General features: G+C 48.9%; 1 protein-coding gene across 1 annotated transcript in view; it reads right to left on the bottom strand.

Annotated features, from left to right (window-relative positions):
• The window catches only part of LOC119963676 (3-hydroxybutyrate dehydrogenase type 2-like), an 83740-nt gene extending 62156 nt beyond the window's left edge, over window positions 1-21584 (bottom strand). Inside the window, exons 1-2 of the mRNA XM_038792994.1 lie at window positions 21507-21584; window positions 21166-21244 (exon numbers count right to left, since the gene is read on the bottom strand). Coding sequence (XP_038648922.1) covers window positions 21166-21244; window positions 21507-21578 — 151 coding nt within the window. The 5' untranslated portion in view covers window positions 21579-21584. The remainder of the gene's footprint in view (window positions 1-21165; window positions 21245-21506) is intronic.
• Window positions 21585-22916: the final 1332 nt, after the last annotated feature.

The raw sequence follows: 22916 nt of genomic DNA, 5'->3' as shown, positions 1-22916 counted from the left end.
ATACAGAGCAACAGATACAGAGCAGCAGATACAGAGCAGCAGATACAGAGCAGCAGGTACAGAGCCGCAGGTACAGTGTCGCAGATACAGAGCCGCAGATACAGAGCAGATACAGAGCAGCAGATACAGAGCAGCAGATACAGAGCAGCAGATACAGAGCAGCAGATACAGAGCAGCAGATACAGAGCAGCAGATACAGAACCGCAAATACAGAGCCGCAGATACAGAGCAGTAGATACAGAGCCGCAGATACAGAGCCGCAGATACAGAACCGCAGATACAGATCCGCAGGTACAGAGCCGCAGGTACAGAGCCGCAGATACACAGCCGCAGATACAGAGCAGCAGATACAGAGCAGCAGATACAGAGCCGCAGATACAGAGCCGCAGATACAGAGCCGCAGATACAGAGCCGCAGATACAGAGCCGCAGATACAGAGCCGCAGATACAGAGCCGCAGATACAGAGCCGCAGATACAGAGCCGCAGATACAGAGCCGCAGATACAGAGCCGCAGATACAGAGGAGCAGATACAGAGCTGTAGATAGAGCAGCAGATACAGAGCAGTAGATACAGAGCAGTAGATACAGAGCATCAGATACAGAGCCGCAGATACAAAGCCGCAGATACAGAGCCACAGATACAGAGCCGCAGATACAGAGCCGATACAGAGCAGCAGATACAGAACAGCAGACACAGAGCAACAGATACAGAGCAGTAGATACAGAGCAGTAGATACAGAGCAGCAGATGCAGAGCAGTAAATACAGAGCCGCAGATACAGAGCAGCAGATCCAGAGCAGTAGATACAGAGCCGCAGATACAGAGCAACAGATACAGAGCAGCAGATACAGAGCAACAGATACAGAGCAGCAGATGCAGAGCAGTAAATACAGAGCCGCAGATACAGAGCAGCAGATCCAGAGCAGCAGATGCAGAGCAGTAGATACAGAGCAGCAGATACAGAGCTGCAGATACAGAGCCGCAGATACAGAGCAGTAGATACAGAGCAGCAGATACAGAGCAGTAGATACAGAACAGCAGATACAGAGCCGCAGATACAGAGCCGCAGATACAGAGCAGTAGATACAGAGCAGCAGATACAGAGCAGTAGATACATAGCCGGGGCAATATGGGGAGCAATCTAATGAAAAGAGAAGTCCGTTCTGGGTGGGATCAGAGGGGTCATTCTCTACAATGAACCCGCTATTTTATCGATAACCTGGGTTTTCTGGGGCCTCAGCTAGGAACGCCCCACCCAAGCCGCACTCTGTCGCATGTCCTAAACCGAGCTCCACTCGTCAGTGCAGGAAGAGATCGGGCCGCATTCTCTCGATCTGAATCCCCGCCCACCCGGGAACCCCGCCCACCCGGAACCCTACCCACCCGGGGGCCCCGCCCACCTGTAACCCCGCCCACCCGGAACCCCGCCCACCTGGGCACCCCCACCCACCCGGGGACCCTGAACCCCAACCACCGGGGACCCCCGCCCACCCGGGACCCCCGCCCAACCGGGGCCCCCGCCCACCCGGGAACCCTGAACCCCAACCACCGGGGACCCCCGCCCACCCGCGAACCCTGCCCACCCGGAACCCCACCCACCCAGGACCCCAACCCACCCGGGAACCCTGCCCACCTGCGAACCCCACCTACACAAGACCCCCACCCACCCAGAACCCCACCCACCCGGAAACCCCATCCACCATCCCATCCACCCAGATCCCCACCCACCTGGGAACCCCGCCTACCCAGGACCCCCACCCACCCAGGACTCCCGCCGACCTGGTAACCCCGCCGACCCAAAAACACCCCCACCCGAAAAACCCATCCACCCATTGCTCCAACCACCCTCTGCTCCACCTGTGACAGAAACAGCAGGCTCGCACAGTGTGTTCCTCATTCACCTGGGCATCCATTTTTAGTGTGGAAGCAAATCATCCTCTCCTCCAAGAGGCTGCCGATGGAGAAGACAGGAGCAGGAGGCCTTACAGCGTACGGTGCACTATCCAATACAATCATGGATAATCTGGGACTTCAACTCCACTTTCCCGCCGAGTTCAGACATCTCTTCATTCCCTGAGACACTAAAACACCCACCTATCCCTGTCTCTATCAATTCAATAATGAGGCATTGACAATCCTCTGGGGTAGAGAATTCTAGACATTCACACCCCTTGAGTAAAGAAATTTCTCCTCATTTCAGACATAAATAATCATTCCCTTATCCTGAAACTGACCATGTGTGATTCCCCAGCCAATGGGAATAGTCTCTCACTGTCTATCCTGTCAAACTCTTTCAGAATTTTCTATGTTTAAATGAGACCATCTCGCATTCTTATAAACTTCAGGACAAAGCAGGCTCGTGATTGGCCCCATCCAGCCCTTCCAACATCCACTCCATCCACTAATGAGCCATGTGTACCAGCTACAAGATTCACTGCAGCAACTCCAGTTCCTTCGACAGCATCAAACCCAACATCTCTACCACAATGGACACAGATGTATGGGAACATCATCACCTGCAAGTTCCCCTCCAAGCCACATACCATTCCAACTTGGAACCATATTGCCATTTCTTCTCTGTCATAGAATCCATAAATTCCATAGAGTCCTACATTGCAGAAGGAGGCCATTCGGCCCATTGAATCTGCACCAACCCTCCCAAAGAGCACTCTACCTCTGCCCACACCCCTGCCCTATCTCTGTAACCCTCCACATTGATAATGGTCTATCCACCGAACCGACACATCTTTGGACACTAAGAGGCAATTTATTATGGCTAATCGACCTAATTTGCACATCTTTAGACTGTGGGAGGAAACCGGAGCACCCGGAGGAAACCCACGCAGACACAGGGAGAACGTGCAGAGTCTGGAGACAGTGACCTAAGCCGGGAATCGAACCTGGGTCCCTGGTGCTGTGAGGCAGCAGTGCTAACCACTGTACCACCGGCCGCTGGGTCAAAATCTTGAACTCCCTCCCCATTGTGGTGTACCTGCACCACATGGACTACAACGGTTCAAGAAGGCAGCTCCTTACCACCTACTCAAGACCAATTATGGTTGAGAAATAAATGCTGGCTTTGCCAGTGACACCAATGTCCCATGAATGAATATTTTAAAATAGAGGGTTTTAAAATCCTCCTGGTGACAAAGTGGCCTCTGTCAGAAATACAAAACCACATGGAGGTATGTTACATCAAAGCACTGGCTTCTCCTACATTATGTCATTGTTCGAGTCAAAGATCTAACTGGACGGGAAGATCCCAGAATGGAACTTTGGTTCAAATGACTGTAACTTTTATTTTTTGTATAAAACGTGAACGAGCCAAGTCACAGGACTGCTAATTAGTTTTAAACAAGAAGGAAAAAACATTTATTAAACATGAAAAAATTGGATTATGATAATATACCTTTACTCCCCTCTTAACGAAACAATTACACACGGTGTTAGAATTAACACAGATTACAAAGTACATCTTAATCTATAATGGTCTCATTAACAAAAAGTTTCTTTTAAGCGCACAAGGTGAATGTGGGCAAATTCACTTGGGGTTCAGAATGGAGCGCATGTTTCCTCAGAAACCCCGAGATGATTATCACGTGAGAGTTTCCAAACTCCACTGCCCAAAACACTTCAATATCTTCTCTCATGATAAAATCTTTCCCTTAGAGATTTGCATTCCATAATCCAGACCAGGTTTTCCAAATAACACCTTGAAACAAACCTTCTCCTTCACTTTTTACAGCAAATCCAGTCCAGAATTTTAAACCAACCTCTTTAGTGTTCCTTTGTCTTGAGCAAACTGCTCACAATTGCTTTATCTCTCAATTCCCAGACTGTATTAAAATAGCATCAGACATTTCATTTACTTTTGAAGGCTGCTGTTCCACTTTAAACCTGGTTATTGCAATTGCCTCAGAACCCTTTATTTACTTTTCCTTGAATTTTTCTCTGTTCACTTAATTCCAGATTTATAATAATAATAATCTTTATTACCGTCACAAGTAGGCTTACATAACACTGCAATGAAGTTACTGTAAAAATCGCCACACTCCGGTGCCTGTTCGGGTACACAGAGAGAATTCAGAATGTCCATTTCGCTTAACAAGCGCATCTATCAGGATCTGTGGCAGGAAACTGGAGCACCCCGAGGAAACCCACGCAGGAGAGAACTTGCAAACTCCGCACAGACAGTGACCCAAGCCAGGAATCAAACTTAGGATCCTGGCACTGTAAAGCAATACTTCTTGGACACTTCTCTTAATTTCTCTAGTTTTCTTAACTAGCTGGACTTTAGATTTCTGGCATTTGTTTTCTAAACTATTGCTCCATAGTATGGCTTTTTTCTAGCAAGGCTGAGAGAGATGTTCCCTCTTTAGCCTTCCAAAACCAACTGCTTCTGGCAGAGCTGTGAGAGCTGCCTTCTCTCTCACTACCTAACTCCAGCTGCAATCAAATTAGCTAAACTTATAAGGCCCCAGTTGCTAAGCAACTACTGTTGGTTTATTTATTCTTCACGCCGTAGCCCTCTCTAAGCACAAAGGAACACAGTTGGAACTTAACCAACCCCATGCATACAAACGCCTTTGTCCAGCATGAATCTAACTGTATGTTTTACCTTTCTTGGCACAGAAATGTTAAATTAAACACACTTAAAACTATACCTTGTTTCGCATGTTTACCAATACAAATATAAATCCATTAAAACTACCCTTGTTTTCCTGACACCATTAATACCTTTACAGATATTTACAGATTTGTAATGATAACACAAGTTACAAAATGAATCTTCTACGCTGATGATCACAGTAAGTGTGCAGCCCGTGTAAACCAATGGCTAAAGTGTGGTCAGACATCCCACACTTAGAAACCACCTGACAGGTGCCACCCAGTCCAACCTCTATGGATTTCTCATCAATCCCCCCCCCCCCCCCCCCCCCCCCCCAGCCAGTTATCACCTTGTGGGCCAGCTACTCTCCTGAGATCTCTGGCTTTCACATGAGGGTTTCCAATCTTTGCTCTCAAAGAACACACCTTGGAATCTTCTCCCAATGCGTCCTCTCGGATACCTTCACCAAGGAACTACCCTCAGGATTTCACCCTGTCCTTTTGTTACTCCTCTGCCCTGGACCACCACATGCATTCACATTTCCAGGAAATCTCTTAGATCCCCAGTCAAGCCAACACAGCACCAGGGTTCCCCCGGCTGTAGGAAATGTCACCAACTTTTTGACTTAATGGAACAGAACCATTTTTCCAGATGCCTGTTCTTTGTTCCTTTGAGTTTACAGTCTTCCCGGACTGTCCCATCCACTAGTTTCTGGGACTTTCTGTTCTTTAGCTTCTGTAACTTGCTTTCTGTCTCTCTGTATTTCTCTGCCTGTACTGACAGTGTCTGTAGAAAGCTCCTTCCACCTGGGTGGCTTTCTTTCATCTGCGCTAACTGCCCCTGACCACTAAACACCAGCCTAATTTTTTTAAAACCCTGTATTTTGTTAAACGTCGTAAACCCTCATTACAATGCAGGCATCTGAGTTAACCAACACCTTTTTTTAAACATGAAGCTAAAACTGAAGTTTTAACCCCATCTTAACACACAAATACAGAAACGCAAATTAAGCTTAACCTTATCCTAATTTCCACAAATATAAATATAAATGACTTAAAACTATCTTTATTTCCTAACATAATAAAGTGGCTTACCCAGCTAGCCTACGTGGAATCACCACTCTTTCCAACGAGGTTAATGTGCTGTCTTCCTCGAACCAGAAGCAAACAGAATATTCATATTCCCTGAGCTTACTTCAATCCTCACTTAGTAAGTGAATCGAAATAACATTTCCAGCAATCTGTTCTACATACAGTGGATGTGAAACCATTGTCCTACATAGTCCTATTAAATGAAATGAAAATCGCTTATTGTCACAAGTAGGCTTCAAATGAAGTTACTGTGAAACGCCCCTAGTCACCACATTCCGGCACCTGTTCGGGGAGGCTGGTACGGAAATTGAACTGTGCTGCTGGCCTGCATTGGGCTGCTTTTAAAGCCAGCGATTTAGCCCAGTGCTAAACCAACGCCAGGGACCAGGGTTCAAATTCCAGCTTGGGTCACTGTCTGTGTGGAGTCTGCACGTTCTCCCCGTATCTGTGTGGGTTTCCTCCGGGTGCTCCGGTTTCCTCCCACAAGTCCCGAAAGACGTGCTGTTAGGTGAATTGGACGTTCTGAATTCTCCTTCTGTGTACCCGAACGGGCGCCGGAGTGTGGCGTCTAGGAGATTTTCACAGTAACTTCATTGCAGTGTTAATGTAAGTCTACTTGCGACAGATATATTCATTCCTGAAATGAAGCTTCTCCCTCAGACTGATCAATAACATCACCTTTGTAGCCATCTGGGATGGCCACTTTCAGTATATAAAATAGACACTCTCAGAGTCTGTAGGGAAATATGGACAATGCAAAGCAAACAGGCACAGAGCCTGAATGTATATTTGGAAGGCAGTCGGCAGATGGAACCAAAACTCTGGGTCGATTTACATATTGATGGCCCTTCCCCGGGAAGCAAAGGACAAGTGGTCAGGTAGCCGATACTGTCCCAGACAGTCCGGCGCCCCTACCCCAGCAAGAAGACACAAACAAAGTAAGGCCAACGCCCACTTAGGACACGCCCAGCCATCAAGGCACCCGCCCCTTTATTGGTTTAGATCGATGGCAATGATCAAGAAGCTGCCCAATTAATTGGGACCAAGTTTAAGGCCCATCTAAAAGCGCGAAGCCCCTCCAAGTATAAGGAACCCCCACGAAAGATTCAGCCTCTTGGATTCGGCTCTCAAGCGGAGAAACCCGCCCACCAGCATCACCAGAAGCAGTAAGTTCAAGGTCAACGCTCGCTACCAGACGGACGGCCATAGCTGTTCTCCTGTCACCTCTTCAAACCTGACAGCCTCAGATCCGAACAACGGCCACTGTTCCTCTGACCTAAGTGGGCACCCGAAGTTAAGTATAGGCGTTAGTGATAAAGATAGTTTAGTCTGTAGTGTAATTGTGCATGAGTAGATCTTACTGTGTGTAAATAAAGTAGTATTGACATTGAACTAACTAACTGGTGTATTGGCTCTTTGATGGGTATTGGGGTTGAACCTTGTGGCGGTATTGAGAGATACCTGGTGACTCTGAAAGTATATTCATAATTAGGATTAAGAAAGGCGACCTTATTAACCGCCATATTTACAGCAAGTAAACACAGCAACACCTTCCACGTCTGACCATTCAGTTCTGTGCATTGCCTCAAACCCGCCTGTTCTGTTTTAGATCGTTTACCACACAATGATATTTCAAATCACATCTGAAACACCCGTTAATAATTCAACGGCCATTCCCGAGGTACATTCTCCTGTTATTGTTACTCCATTCCTGCTCTGTGCCAGAAAGGTCTCCAGCTCATTTCTTCTGTCCGTGACTCTCCTCTTGTATCAGTGCCTGAACCCATGTCTCAATGATCTCCTCCTTCTCCTGTCCCCATTTGTGCCGTGAAATCTGCCGCAAATGACTGTTTTCCCAGATTTTATCTTTAAAGCACAAACATTGATTTAAAAGCACGTATGTTTCTGGAGTCAGGACCAGGAGTCCATCTGTATGTGACACTTTGGTATAATTCAACATTTGACAGTAAATACTGAACAAGATGGCATGGTAGCACAGTGGTTAGCACTGTTGCTGCACAGCATCAGAGAACCGGGTTCAATTCCCGGTTTGGGTCACTGTCTGTGCGGAGTCTGCACATTCTCCCCGTGTCTGCGTGGGTTTACTCCGGGTGCTCCGGTTTCCTCCCACAAGTCCCGAAAGACGTGCTGTTAGGTGAATTGGCCATCCTGAATTCTCCCTCTGTGTACCCGAACAGGCGCCGGAATATGGCGACTAGGGGCTTTTCACAGTAACTTCATTGCAGTGTTAATATAAGCCTACTTGTGACAGTAAAGATTATTATTATTAAGAATTCCAAATAGAATTTCCACAACCTTTTCTATAACCTGTTAAATTTCCATGATGTATTTATTCCTCTGTGGAATAACCATTCATGTTTCTAAAGTTATCAAAGTCTGACCATGCCTCGCATATATTTACGAGATCATCTTTCTCATAATCAATCATCTTCCTCAGTATTCCTCATCTTCCTCAGTATCCAACCAATGGCTTCTCAGAAAATACTTTGCCCTTAAACTTGCTTTGTTAGGAAGGGACAAGACCACAGCTTGTTTCTGTTTGATCGTTGGTCAGAGAACAGTGATGGGAAACCCGGACACTTTACATTTCGTTTCAATCATGCTGCGCAGAAGTGACTTCTGTCTGAAAAAAATTCTTAATTTCAAGTCTTTACCTCTCGGCTCCCATCTTCTGCTGCCATGCTACGGAGCCAAGCCAGGTGGTGAAATATGAGGCAAGGCACATTGGACAGGTCCTAACTGAATGGAACAGATTTCTGTAACAAGTACATTTAGCCAGTCGGACTATTGGAGGGCCTGGCCCTCAGGCTCCTTATTCTTTGCAGGACTTTTTTGAAAATCCTTGGGTTCTTCTCCCTCCCGCTACATACACAAATGTCATAATCACTTTGTTGACCACACTGAAGGTTGGCACAGTAAGAAGTCTTACAACACCAGGTTAAAGTCCAACAGGTTTGATTCAAACACGAGCTTTCGGAGCACTGCTCCTTCCTCAGGTGAATCCTGAAGGTTAGGGAAGAACCTGGGCAGTATGTTAATCTTGATCGTCTGTACCCTCCCCGCTAGGGAGAGCGGGAGTGTGTCCCATCTCTGTAGGTCCTTTTTGACTTCCTCCACCAGACTGGTCAGGTTCCACTTGTGGATCCATCTCCAATTGTGGACAATCTGGATCCCCAGAGAGTGGAATTTGCTTTGGGCGAGTTTGAATGGTAATCCTTCCAGCTCTGCCCCTCCCCCTCTCCGGTTCACAGGGAAGATTTCACTCTCGTTCAGGTTGAGTTTGTAGCCCGGGAAGGCTCCAAACTCTCTCAGGAGCATCATGATTCCTTCCGTGCCACTTTGCGAGTCCAAGATATAGAGAAGCAGGTCACCGCATAGAGTGAGATTCCGTGCTCTCTGCCTCCCCTGCCAACCTTTCACCTCTCGCAGGGAAATCACCAGGGGCTCGATTGCCAGGCTGGATAAGAACAGGGATGGGAAATTATAGGTTGGTTATTGGTAAGATTTTAGAGTCTGTTATTAAAGAGATCGCAAAATACTTGGAAGTGCATGGTAAAATAGGACTGAGTCAGCACGGCTTTGTCAAAGGGAGGCCATGTCTGACAAATCTGTTAGAGTTCTTTGAGGAGATAACAAGGAAGTTAGACAAAGGAGAACCAGTGGACGTGATTTATTTAGATTTCCAGAAGGCCGTTGACAAGGTGCCACATAGGAGATTGTTAAATAAGTTAAGAGCCCACGGTGTTAAGGGTAAGACCCTGGCATGGTTAGAGGATTGGCTGACTGGCAGAAGGCAGAGAGTGGGGATAAAGGGGTCTTTTTCTGGATGACAGCCGGTGACTAGTGGTGTGCCTCAGCGGTCGGTGCTGGGGCCACAACTTTTCACAATATACATTAATGATCTGGAAGAAGGAACTGAAGGCACTGTTGCTAAGTTTGCAGATGATACAAAGATCTGTAAAGGGACAGGTAGTATTGAGGAAGCAGGGGACTTGGAAAGGCTAGGAGAGTGGGCAAAGAAGTGGCAGATGGAATGCAAAGTGTGAGGTTACTGTGGAAGGAGGAATGGAGGCATAGACTATTTTCTAAAATCGGGAAATGCTTAGAAAATCAGAAGCACAAAGGGTTCAAGATTCTCTTAAGGTTAACGTGCAGGTTCAGTCAGCAGTTAGGAAGGCAAATGCAATGTTAGCATTCATGTCAAGAGGGATAGAATACAAGACCAGGGATGTACTTCTGAGGCTGTATAAGGCTCTGGTCAGACCGCATTTGGAGTATTGTGAGCAGTTTTGGGCCCCATATCTAAGGAAGGATGTGCTGGGGCCTTGGAAAGGGTCCAGAGGAGGTTCACAAGAATGATCCCTGGAATGAACAGCTTATCGGATGAGGCACGTTAAGGACTCTGGGTCTGTACTCGTAGGTGTTTGGAAGGAGGAGGGGGAATATTATTGAAACTTGCAGGATACTGCGGGGCCTGGATAGAGTAGACGTGAGAGGATGTTTCCAAATTGAGCAGCGGAATTGGTCTATCTTCATAGAACATAGAACATAGAACGATACAGCGCAGTACAGGCCCTTCGGCCCTCGATGTTGCACCGACATGGAAAAAAAAACTAAAGGCCATCTAACCTACACTATGCCATTATCATCCATATGCTTATCCAATAAACTTTTAAATGCCCTCAATGTTGGCGAGTTCACTACTGTTGCAGGTAGGGCATTCCACGGCCTCACCACTCTTTGCGTAAAAAACCCACCTCTGACCTCTGTCCTATATCTATTACCCCTCAATTTAAGGCTATGTCCCCTCGTGCTAGCCACCCCCATCCGCGGGAGAAGGCTCTCGCTGTCCACCCTATCTAACCCTCTGATCATTTTGTATGCCTCTATTAAGTCACCTCTTAACCTTCTTCTCTCTAACGAAAACAACCTCAAGTCCATCAGCCTTTCCTCATAAGATTTTCCCTCCATACCAGGCAACATCCTGGTAAATCTCCTCTGCACCCGTTCCAAAGCTTCCACGTCCTTCCTATAATGAGGCGACCAGAACTGTACGCAATACTCCAAATGCGGCCGTACTAGAGTTTTGTACAACTGCAACATGACCTCATGGCTCCGGAACTCAATCCCTCTACCAATAAAGGCCAACACACCATAGGCCTTCTTCACAACCCTATCAACCTGGGTGGCAACTTTCAGGGATCTATGTACATGGACACCGAGATCCCTCTGCTCATCCACACTACCAAGAATTTTACCATTAGCCAAATATTCCACATTCCTGTTATTCTTTCCAAAGTGAATCACCTCACACTTCTCCACATTAAACTCCATTTGCCACCGCTCAGCCCAGCTCTGCGGCTTATCTATGTCCCTCTGTAACCTGCAACATCCTTCCGCACTGTCTACAACTCCACCGACTTTAGTGTCGTCTGCAAATTTACTCACCCATCCTTCCGCGCCCTCCTCTAGGTCATTTATAAAAATGACAAACAGCAACGGCCCCAGAACAGATCCTTGTGGTACGCCACTCGTAACTGAACTCCATTCTGAACATTTCCCATCAACTAGCACTCTCTGTCTTCTTTCAACTAGCCAATTTCTGATCCACATCTCTAAATCACCCTCAATCCCCAGCCTCCGTATTTTCTGCAATAGCCGACCGTGGGGAACCTTATCAAACGCTTTACTGAAATCCATATACACCACATCAACTGCTCTACCCTCGTCTACCTGTTCAGTCACCTTCTCAAAGAACCCGATAAGGTTTGTGAGGCATGACCTACCCTTCACAAAACCATGCTGACTATCCCTAATCATATTATTCCTATCTAGATGATTATAAATCGTATCTTTTATAATCCTCTCCAAGACCTTACCCACCACAGACGTTAGGCTCACCGGCCTATAGTTACCGGGGTTATCTCTACTCCCCTTCTTGAACAAAGGGACCACATTTGCTATCCTCCAGTCCTCTGGCACTATTCCTGTAGCCAATGATGACCTAAAAATCAAAGCCAAAGGCTCAGCAATCTCTTCCCTGGCTTCCCAGAGAATCCTAGGATAAATCCCATCCGGCCCCGGGGACTTATCTATTTTCACCTTGTCCAGAATTGCCAACACTTCTTCCCTACGCACCTCAATGCCATCTATTCTAATAGCCTGGGTCTCAGCATTCTCCTCCACAATATTATCTTTTTCTTGAGTGAATACTGACAAAAAGTATTCATTTAGTATCTCGCTTATCTCCTCAGCCTCCACACACAACTTCCCACCACTGTCCTTGACTGGCCCTACTCTTACCCTAGTCATTCTTTTATTCCTGACATACCTATAGAAAGCTTTTGGGTTTTCCTTGATCCTACCTGCCAAAGACTTCTCATGTCCCCTCCTTGCTCGTCTCAGCTCTCTCTTTAGATCCTTCCTCGCTTCCTTGTAACTATCAAGCGCCCCAACTGAAACTTCATGCCTCATCTTCACATAGGCCTCCTTCTTCCTCTTAACAAGAGATTCCACTTCTTTGGTAAACCACGGTTCCCTCGCTCGACCCCTTCCTCCCTGCCTGACTGGTACGTACTTATCAAGAACATGCAATAGCTGTTCCTTGAACAAGCTCCACATATCCAGTGTGCCCAACCCTTGCAGCCTACTTCTCCAACCTACACATCCTAAGTCATGTCTAATGGCATCATAATTGCCCTTCCCCCAGCTATAACTCTTGCCCTGCGGGGTATACTTATCCCTTTCCATCACTAACGTAAAGGTCACCGAATTGTGGTCACAGTTTCCAAAGTGCTCACCTACCTCCAGATCTAACACCTGGCCTGGTTCATTACCCAAAACCAAATCCAATGTGGCCTCGCCTCTTGTTGGCCTGTCAACATATTGTGTCAGGAAACCCTCCTGCACACATTGCACAAAGAACGACCCATCTAATGTACTCGAACTATATCTTTTCCAGTCAATATTTGGAAAGTTAAAGTCTCCCATAACAACTACCCTGTTACTTTCGCTCTTTTGCAGAATCATCTTCGCCATCCTTTCCTCTACATCTCTAGAACTATTAGGTGGCCTATAGAAAACTCCCAACAGGGTGACCTCTCCTTTCCTGTTTCTAACCTCAGCCCATACTACCTCAGAAGAAGAGTCCCCATCTAGCATCCTTTCCGCCACCGTAATACTGTCTTTGACTAGCAGCGCCACACCTCCCCCTCTTTTGCCCCCTTCTCTGAGCTTACTAAAACACCTAAACCCCGGAACCTGCAACAACCATTCCTGTCCCTGCTCTATCCATGTCTCTGAAATGGCCACAACATCGAAGTCCCAGGTACCAACCCATACTGCCAGTTCCCCTACCTTATTTCGTATACTCCTGGCATTGAAGTAGACACACTTCAAACCACCTACCTGAACACTGGCACCCTCCTGCGAAGTCAAATCTGTGCTCCTGACCTCTATACTCTCAATCTCCCGTACCCCAAAACTACAATCCAGGTTCCCATGCCCCTGCTGAATTAGTTTAAACCCCCCCAAAGAGCACTAACTGTTCCTTGGACATCAGCGATATGGTGGCTTGTGTTAAGCATTGGAGGCGGATGTCCCTCACTGACGAGTCTGTGAACATTTCCTGCAAGTGCATGGTCAGTGCCATCGCAAACTGTCCGTAGAAATCTGCCAGGAGCCTGTTGGGTTGTTCTCAAAGACCTCTCCCAGTTCGAGTAGGGCTGCCAGCCCCATCCTCCTATCATCCTCAAAGATTGGCATGTCCGGTCCATCGAGGAACTGTTTCATCCCAGAGTCCCTGTCTTGGGGCTCAGAGGTGTACAGACCCGGCAGAAGGCCTCAAATGCTTCATTGACTTTTTGGGTTTGGTTACAGTCTGCCTTTGCTATCCTTCACCTGTGCTATCGCCATCGTTGCTGCCAGTCTGCTATCCTTCACCTGTACAATCTCCATCGTTGCTGCCAGTCTGCTATCCTTCACCTGTCCTGTCTCCATCGTTGCTGCCAGTCTGCTATCCTTCACCTGTACTATCGCCATCGTTGCTGCCAGTCTGCCTTTGCTATCCTTCACCTGTCCTGTCTCCATCGTTGCTGCCAGTCTGCCTTTGCTATCCTTCACCTGTACTATCTCCATCGTTGCTGCCAGTCTGCCTTTGCTATCCTTCACCTGTACTATCTCCCTCATTGCTGCCAGTCTGCTATCCTTCACCTGTCCTGTCTCCATCTTGCTGCCAGTTTGCTATCCTTCACCTGTACTATCCCCATCGTTGCTGCCAGTCTGCTATCCTTCACCTGTACTATCTCCATCGTTGCTGCCGGTTTTCTCAGCTGGTGAGCCAATAGGCGGCCAGCCTTGTCTCCGTCTTCGTTGAAGGCCACCATGTCTGGTGGAGTTGGTGCACTGCCTTCCTGGTGGATAGCAGGTTAAAGTCCAGTTGTAGCTTTTCCTCTCCGCCAGAAGCTTCTACGGCCAAAGTCTCAGAGTATCTTCTGTCGACCTCCAGGATGGAGTTGATCAGTTGCTGCCTGGCCGCCCTCTCTTCCCTGTCTCTGATTGCCTTATAAGCAGTAATGTCTCCCCTAATCCCAGCCTTCAGCGCCTCCCAGAATGTGGAAGGTGAGACTTCCCCGTTCCGGTTGTTAGTAACGTACCCGTCTATGGCCTGTGATTGGCAAAAGGGTCGTGTCTAACCTCCACGTGGGTCACTGGGCAAGGCCCGTCTCCAACCTCACATCCATGTAATGTGGAGCGTGGTCGGAGATTCCGATCGTAGAGTATTCCGTTCTTACTATCGCTGGAAACACCGATTGCCCCACCGTAAGGGAGTCGATATGGGTATAAACCTTGCAAAAAGAAAGAAAATTCCTTCTCACCTGGGTACGTGGACCGCCAAGGGTCCGCAGTCCCCATCTGCTGTTCCCAGTTTTCTAGCCATACCTGTTGTTTTCCCCGTTCTGGGTTTGATTTGTCCGTCAGTGGGCCCTGCACATAGCTGACCTCCCCCACCACCCGCCCCATGATCAGTTGGTGCATGTCGATGTTGGGGATTTCCGCCATCCCCTTCTTTACAAATACCATGTCGTCCCAATTGGGCATGTAGACTTTGACCAGGCCAAGCGGTGCCCCATCCAGGATACCGCTGACCATGATGTACCGTCCTCCGGATCCGTAACTGTCTTTGTCACAGTGAACTCAGTCCAAAGACGTGCAGGTTAGGTGGATTACCCATGCTAAATTGCCCTTAGTGTCCAAAAAGGTTCGGAGGGGTTATTGGGTTACGGGGATAGGGTGGAAGTGAGGGCTTAAGCGGCTCGATGGGCTGAATGGCCTCTTTCAACCCTGTATGTTCTATGTTCTCCTATTTATCCGTACGACCACCCCCAGAGCTCTCATCCCGTAGCAGGAATGGTCGGTCTGTCCCATCCAGCCCTTCCTGACCCGCAGTCAGACCTTCTCCCTCAGGTGTGCCTCCTGCAGGAAGACTATGTCGGCTTTCAAACTTCTCAGGTGGGCAAAGACATTCCAGGTGACTCACCTGATGGGGTGTTTTTTGTCCCCCCTGCTTCTGCGGATCAATCATCCTCACCTTGTGGACGTGCCCCTGCACTCAAGGGCTTCCCTTTGTTAGGGGCCGTCCAAAATGGCCGCTGTCACCATCATCACCATAATAATAATCATAATAATAATCTTTATTGTCACAAGTAGGCTTTCATTAACACTGCAATGAAGTTACTGTGAAAAGCCCCTAGTCGCCACACTCTGACGCCTGTTCGGGTACACTGAGGGAGAATTCAGAATGTCCAAATTACCCAACAACACGTCTTTCGGAATGCGAAGCCGGTCCCCTGCGCTCCGGGGTTTCCCTTTGTTCAGGGACCCTCCAAAATGGCTGCCATCTTGTTTCTGAGTGTGACCTGCTGAAGCCGAGCTCCAGCCCTCCCCACCTTGCTGCCCTCCCACTCCCTCCCCCCCATAACCCCCCCCTCCTGTTTACCCTTCTGCTTTCTCCCCTCTTGGTGTTGTGCTCCCCCCCCCCCGGGCCAGGCATCTCCCCTTCCCACTTGTGAGGTGCCCCCCCCCTCCCAGGGTCAGTCTGACCCCTTCCTACTCCCGCTCTATTGGTGTCCCCTCTATCCCCTCCTCATCCTCTGCTGTGTACTGCCTTCTGTTTCAGCCGGAGTGACCTGTGAACCCTGTCCATCTCCGGCGGCTTGGGGAAGCTGCCTCTCCTCACTCGGGGTCCATCTCCGGCGGCTTGGGGAAGCTGCCTCTCCTCACTCGGGGTCCATCTCCGGCGGCTTGGGGAAGCTGCCTCTCCTCACTCGGGGTCCATCTCCAGCGGCTTGGGGAAGCTGTCTCTCCTCACTCGGGGTCCATCTCCGGCGGCTTGGGGAAGCTGTCTCTCCTCACTCGGGGTCCATCTCCGGCGGCTTGGGGAAGCTGTCTCTCCTCACTCGGTTACCCAGCATTTGGGCCACGTAGTCGGATGGGTCCCTGCCCTCGATTCCCGCTGGCAGGCCCACTATCCTGATATTCTGCCACCTTGACCGATTTTCTTGGCCCTTCACATTTCCTTTCAGGCTCCCCTGACTCGCCACCAATCTCTTAATTACGACCTCCAGGGCGACGATTCAGTGGCTCTGGTCCATTGAGGCTCTTTCCTGCTCCTGTATCGTGCTCTCTGGGCCTCCAATCCCTTTCCCATACTGTCGACTGCCATCTGCATTGTGGCCGACTCCACCATCATCACCTTGACCAGTGCCTGTATTTCGGCCGTAATGTCGTTTCTCATCTCCTTCAGTTCGCTGGTGAGGAACGTCTTCCATCCATCGCCTGGCTGGGGTGGGGGGGTCTTCCATTCACCCGGAGGGAACTCAGCGTGGCATGCGGACTCAGTCTAGTACCGCAGCAGGGAGGACATTACCAGGGGCTGGGGGCACTGTTGGGGGTAGTTTGAGGCGTGCAAGCCAGCCAAAAAGGGGGGCTACTTCGCAGGCCGAGTCCACAAGCAGCCGCTGTGATGTAGCACGGCTGCTGCCGGCCGCCGCTGTGCGCATGCGCGGACACGGACCCGCCAATTCTCCAGGTCGTATCAGCAGCTCGAGCCGGGTGCTTCACGCTGCCGGCAGTCTCGCCCCAGCCAAACAGAGGATGGGCGGCCATTTTACACCTTTTGTTCTGTCATAAAACGCCACCGCTCCCACGCCAGCGTGGTGACATAGCCTCAAAACCGGAGAATCCAGTCCAAGGAATTATGGTCACTATTTCCAAAATGCTCCCTACTGAAACTTCGACCACTTGACCGGGTTCATTCCCCAATACCAGGTCCAGTACAGCCTGTTCCCTAGTTGGACTGTCTACATATTGTTTTAAGAAGCCCTCCTGGATGCTCCTTACAAACTCTGCCCTGCCCAAGCCCCCAGCACTAAGTGAGTCCCAGTCAATATTGGGGAAGTTGAAGTCTCCCATCACAACAACCCTGTTGTTTTTACTCCTTTCCAAAATCTCTCTACCTATCTGCTCCTCTATTTCCCGCTGGCTGTTGGGAGGCCTGTAGTAAACCCCCAACATTGTGACTGCACCCTTCTTATTCCTGATCTCTACCCATATAGCCTCGCTGCCCTCTGAGGTGTCCTCCCGTGGTACAGCTGTGATATTCTCCCTAACCAGTAGCGCAACTCCGTCACCCCTTTTACATCCCCCTCTATCCTACCTGAAACATCTAAACCCTGGAACGTTTAGCTGCCAATCCTGTCCTTCCCTCAACCAGGTCTCTGTAATGGCAACAACATCATAGTTCCAAGTACTAATCCAAGCTCTAAGTTCATCTGCCTTACCTGTTACACTTCTCGCATTGAAACATATGCACTTCAGACCACCAGTCCCGCTGTGTTCAGCTACATCCTCCTGCCTGCTCTTCCTCAGAGTCATACTGGCCCAATTCTCTAGTTCCCGCTCAGTTATTTCACCTGCTGACCTATTGCTCTGGTTCCCAACCCCTGCCATACTTGTCTGAACCCTCCCGATTGACTCTAGCAAACCTCCCAGCCAGGATATTGGTGCCCCTCCAGTTTAGATGCAACCTGTCCTTCTTGTACAGGTCCCAATTTCCCCCGGAAGAGCTTCCAATGGTCCAGATATCTGAAACCCTCCCTCCTACACCAGCGTTTTAGCCACGTGTTTAGATGCTCTACCTTCCTATTTCTAGCCTCACTGGCACGTGGCACAGGGAGTAATCCTGAGATTACAACCCTAGAGGTCCTGCTTTTTAGCTCATTGCTGAACTTCCTGAACTCCTTTTGCAGGGCCTCATCACTCTTCCTGCCTATGTCGTTAGTACCCATGTGTACCACGATCTTTGGCTGTCAACCCTCCCCCTTCAGAATGCCCAGTGCCCGTTCAGAGACATCCTGGACCCTGGCAGTAGGAAGGCAACATACCATCCTGGAGCCTCTTTCACGTCCACGGAAGCACCAATCTGTGCCGCTGACTATAGAGTTCCCTATAACTATTGCTCGTCTGCTCTTTGATGCTCCCTGATAACAACAGAGCTAGCCATGGTGCCACTGTTCTGGCTGTTGCTTTCTCCTGATTGGCCATTCCCCCCAACTGTATCCAAAACAATATACCTGTTAGAGAGGGGGGACAGCCACATGGGATTCCTGCACTGACTACCTGCCCCTTCTGGTGGTCACCCATCTCTCTGCCTGTACCTAGTGTGTGGTCACATCTCTAAAATCCCTGTCTATGACACTTTCCGCACCTGCATCCTCCTAAGTGCATCCAACTGCTGCTCCCACTGATCCATACGGTCTATGAGGAGCAATTGGGTACACGTCCTGCAGATGTAGTTTTCCGGAAAGCTTGAAGTATCACAGATTTCCCACATCCCACAGGCGAAGCACTTTATCCCTCTGATGGACATTTCTCATTAATTACTCATTAATTAATAAACTACGTAATTAATTTTGAAATTCTTATTAAATCAAGTTACAATTAACTATGTGGTCCCTGGTGCTAGATTTCTTTTAGAAATATTAAATGGTACATTAATCTCGGTGATGCGGGTTCAGGTCCTAACCTCTCCTGTAACTGAAACAACATGGCCGCAAAAAGCCCCGTGCCAAATTTTATACCTTACCCGGGATTAGTCTCTGCCCTCCGGTTTAGTTATTCCTCTACTCGGTCAATTGATTTGTTTTTCAATTTTTTTTCAAATTTAGTGCAGATTCCTTACCAGCCAATCAGCTTTCCTGTAATGATACTTTTTAGTTTTTTCCTTTCAGTGAAATCCCCGAGGTAAGTTATTTATACTCACAGCTCCGATATTCCGCCTCTCCGAGTCCGCTCCCTGGGGACTAGGCCGTGAATCCCCGAGGTAAGTTACTTATACTCACAGCTCCGATATTCCGGCTCTCTGAGTCCGCTCCCTGGAGACTAGGCCGTGAATCCCCGAGGTAAGTTACTTATACTCACAGCTCCGATATTCCGCCTCTCCGAGTCCGCTCCCTGGGGACTAGGCCGTGAATCCCCGAGGTAAGTTACTTATACTCACAGCTCCGATATTCCGGCTCTCTGAGTCCGCTCCCTGGAGACTAGGCCGTGAATCCCCGAGGTAAGTTACTTATACTCACAGCTCCGATATTCCGGCTCTCCGAGTCCGCTCCCTGGAGACTAGGCCGTGAATCCCCGAGGTAAGTTACTTATACTCACAGCTCCGATATTCCGGCTCTCCGAGTCCGCTCCCTGGAGACTAGGCCGTGAATCCCCGAGGTAAGTTACTTATACTCACAGCTCCGATATTCCGGCTCTCTGAGTCCGCTCCCTGGGGACTAGGCCGTGAATCCCCGAGGTAAGTTATTTATACTCACAGCTCCGATATTCCGCCTCTCTGAGTCCGCTCCCTGAGGACTAGGCCGTGAATCCCCGAGGTAAATTATTTATACTCACAGCTCCGATATTATGGCTCTCTGAGTCCTCTCCCTGGGGACTAGGCCGTGAATCCCCGAGGTAAGTTACTTATACTCACAGCTCCGATATTCCGGCTCTCTGAGTCCGCTCCCTGGAGACTAGGCCGTGAATCCCCGAGGTAAGTTACTTATACTCACAGCTCCGATATTCCGGCTCTCTGAGTCCGCTCCCTGGAGACTAGGCCGTGAATCCCCGAGGTAAGTTACTTATACTCACAGCTCCGATATTCCGCCTCTCCGAATCCGCTCCCTGGGGACTAGGCCGTGAATCCCCGAGGTAAGTTACTTATACTCACAGCTCCGATATTCCGGCTCTCTGAGTCCGCTCCCTGGAGACTAGGCCGTGAATCCCCGAGGTAAGTTACTTATACTCACAGCTCCGATATTCCGGCTCTCCGAGTCCGCTCCCTGGAGACTAGGCCGTGAATCCCCGAGGTAAGTTACTTATACTCACAGCTCCGATATTCCGGCTCTCTGAGTCCGCTCCCTGGGGACTAGGCCGTGAATCCCCGAGGTAAGTTATTTATACTCACAGCTCCGATATTCCGCCTCTCTGAGTCCGATCCCTGAGGACTAGGCCGTGAATCCCCGAGGTAAATTATTTATACTCACAGCTCCGATATTATGGCTCTCTGAGTCCTCTCCCTGGGGACTAGGCCGTGAATCCCCGAGGTAAGTTACTTATACTCACAGCTCCGATATTCCGCCTCTCCGAGTCCGCTCCCTGGAGACTAGGCCGTGAATCCCCGAGGTAAGTTACTTACACTCACAGCTCCGATATTCCGGCTCTCTGAGTCCACTCCCTGGAGACAGCATTTTGAAGATTTGCAAAATGTTGATCTCGCACACAATGAGCAGGATTCAGATCGCGACATCTTGCGGGATCGTGTTTTATCTCGAGAGGCGTGGCATGCTGGGTAGATCCAGGAAGAGGGATCTCCCGGCATCTACCGGTTGCGCCTTGCTGCCTTTTAGGCGCAACCCGGCTAGTAGATCGCGCCCAATATTTTCTCTGAGAGCAAGTTATACAGAATTGAAGATCTGTAATCCCCCAGTGTTTCAGCGGGTCCCTTTTTGAGTGTTGTTGTTTCTCTTCCTACACCGGCTGCTGCACAAAACAGACTTTTATCTGTTCCCATGGCCAGGTTTTTCCTGGAACAGGTCCCCAGGCTGTTGCCAGAGGCTTATAGCTTGTGTGGCACCACTTTGCATCGAGCGTGGCTGCCAGGCGTCTCTCACACTCTTACCACCTGCCACTGGCATGTTTGCAAGGGTTTTCCAGGTTATGATCGCACCTTCCTCAGCCACCAGGTGGTTGGGGTGGGTCTCGAACTCGGAGCTTCTGACTCAGAGGCCGAGATACGACCCACTGCACCACAAGACCTCCCTGTCTCAATGCTCAGGGATAATTAATCAATCAATACCATGCATCGATGCAAAGTCACAGTAAATAACAAACACATTTATTACCTGAATACTGTTCCAATTCTTTTAGTTTCTCTTCATTTATATCTGTAGCAATTACCCGAGCACCTTCTCTTCCAAATGCCTCAAAATTAAAGAGAGAAACAAACACAAAGGTCATTTTGATGTGAGTTTTACAGGTTGTACAGGTTAGTTTATATTCTATCTAATGCTGTCCTAAAATCTAAAGCAATTTTAGAAACTCTGGATATGACTTCTAAAGATCGGATTTGATCCGTGTGTCCTGGGTGTTATTTAATGGACATCATCAGTCACAACATGGGTATTAAAACCGGAAATCAGCGGGACAACATTCCACATTGTACAGGTTGAAAGTGAAAACTTACAATTGCACATGCCCTCCCGATACCCTGTGCTGCTGCTGACAGAATTATCACTTTTCCATCAAGTCGGCCCATCTCACTGGCTAAAAAAAAAACAAGAAATTATATCACAGTAAAACTTTCCTTCTTGTCAATACAACAGTGCATTCTGTCCAAAGTGAATGCTTGGGGCAAAATCTAATGGCCGTACCGTGCCTGACTCAGAATGTGATCGGTAAATCTCGCAGAGGCCTCTCGCAAGATTTACCCAGCTCGCTACACCTCGCTAGATCTAACAGAATTTCACGAGACGTCACAATCTGGATCCCTCCCACAATGGGCGGGATCTAAATTTGTATATTTAAGTGTGCAATTAGGCACACTCGAATATGCACTCGCCAGATCGAACCAGCGCCCGGGATCGAATTCCTCTCCGAGGAGACTCCAGCCGTGCGTCGCTAAACACTGGTCCCCACCAACTAGGCGGAACGGCACTTGGGCAGGGGTCTCCAGGGCGATCAGGGCAGGGTGGCACCATGGCACTGCTGATGCCACCTGGACACCTTGGCACTGCCAACCTGACCCAGCCAGTGTTCCCAGATGGCACTGCCAGGGTGCCAGGCTGGCAGTGCCAAGGTGGCATTTTGCCTCCGCCGGACATCAGGCCCTGCCCAATCTGAGGTGGGGTGCAGGGGGCTCGAGGAACCCCCAACAGGTAAGCTGGGACGCTGGGGGATCGTGAGATTGGGGAACCATTTAAAACGGCTCCCCAATTTCATCCTGCGCCGGTGTACAGGGAGCCTTTGTGTAGGAAATGAAGGAATGGGACTCGGTACAAACAGCAGGAAACACCCGCTAAATACTCCCACAACGGGACTGGGTTTATTTGTGTTAAATCACGTCCCTGGTCTATGACCAAAGCATAACCGTTTTAAAATCGTACATTTTGATTAAGTTTTTGCACTTACACTCCTACTATTTTGTCTGTAGAAATTATTTCATAAGTTTGTTTTCAGTTTCTTTGTTCATGTTTGTCTCTTTTCACCAAACCCTGGTGAATACTGAACATCTGGCTGAGTTTCTTTCCCATTCTACCAAAGTGCTTCTATCCTTTCCTTTGAAACCAGGATGGCCACCTGATCAATCTACTTCATTGCTCTTCACTGTTTACCCTCCAAAGCCAGGATGTCTCCAAACTGATATGGCTGCCAGCACTGGACATACTTAAGAAAGAACTTGCTTTAATGTAGACCTTGCACAACATCAGGATGTTTGGCAGCTCTTTCCAGTCAGTGAAAGGCAGTCATTGTAATGTAATAAACTACTCAAGGAGGAGGCTTCTACAAACACCACTTTCAAGGACAACAACTTTTATTGGGGGGAGGGAAGGGGGGAGGGAGGGAGGGGGAGGGAAGGGGGGGAGGGGGAGGGGAG

The sequence above is a fragment of the Scyliorhinus canicula genome, chromosome 3, assembly GCF_902713615.1.
Source record: "Scyliorhinus canicula chromosome 3, sScyCan1.1, whole genome shotgun sequence".
NCBI classification, from domain to species: Eukaryota; Metazoa; Chordata; class Chondrichthyes; order Carcharhiniformes; family Scyliorhinidae; genus Scyliorhinus; species Scyliorhinus canicula.
This window is presented reverse-complemented; position numbering and strand designations above follow the sequence as displayed.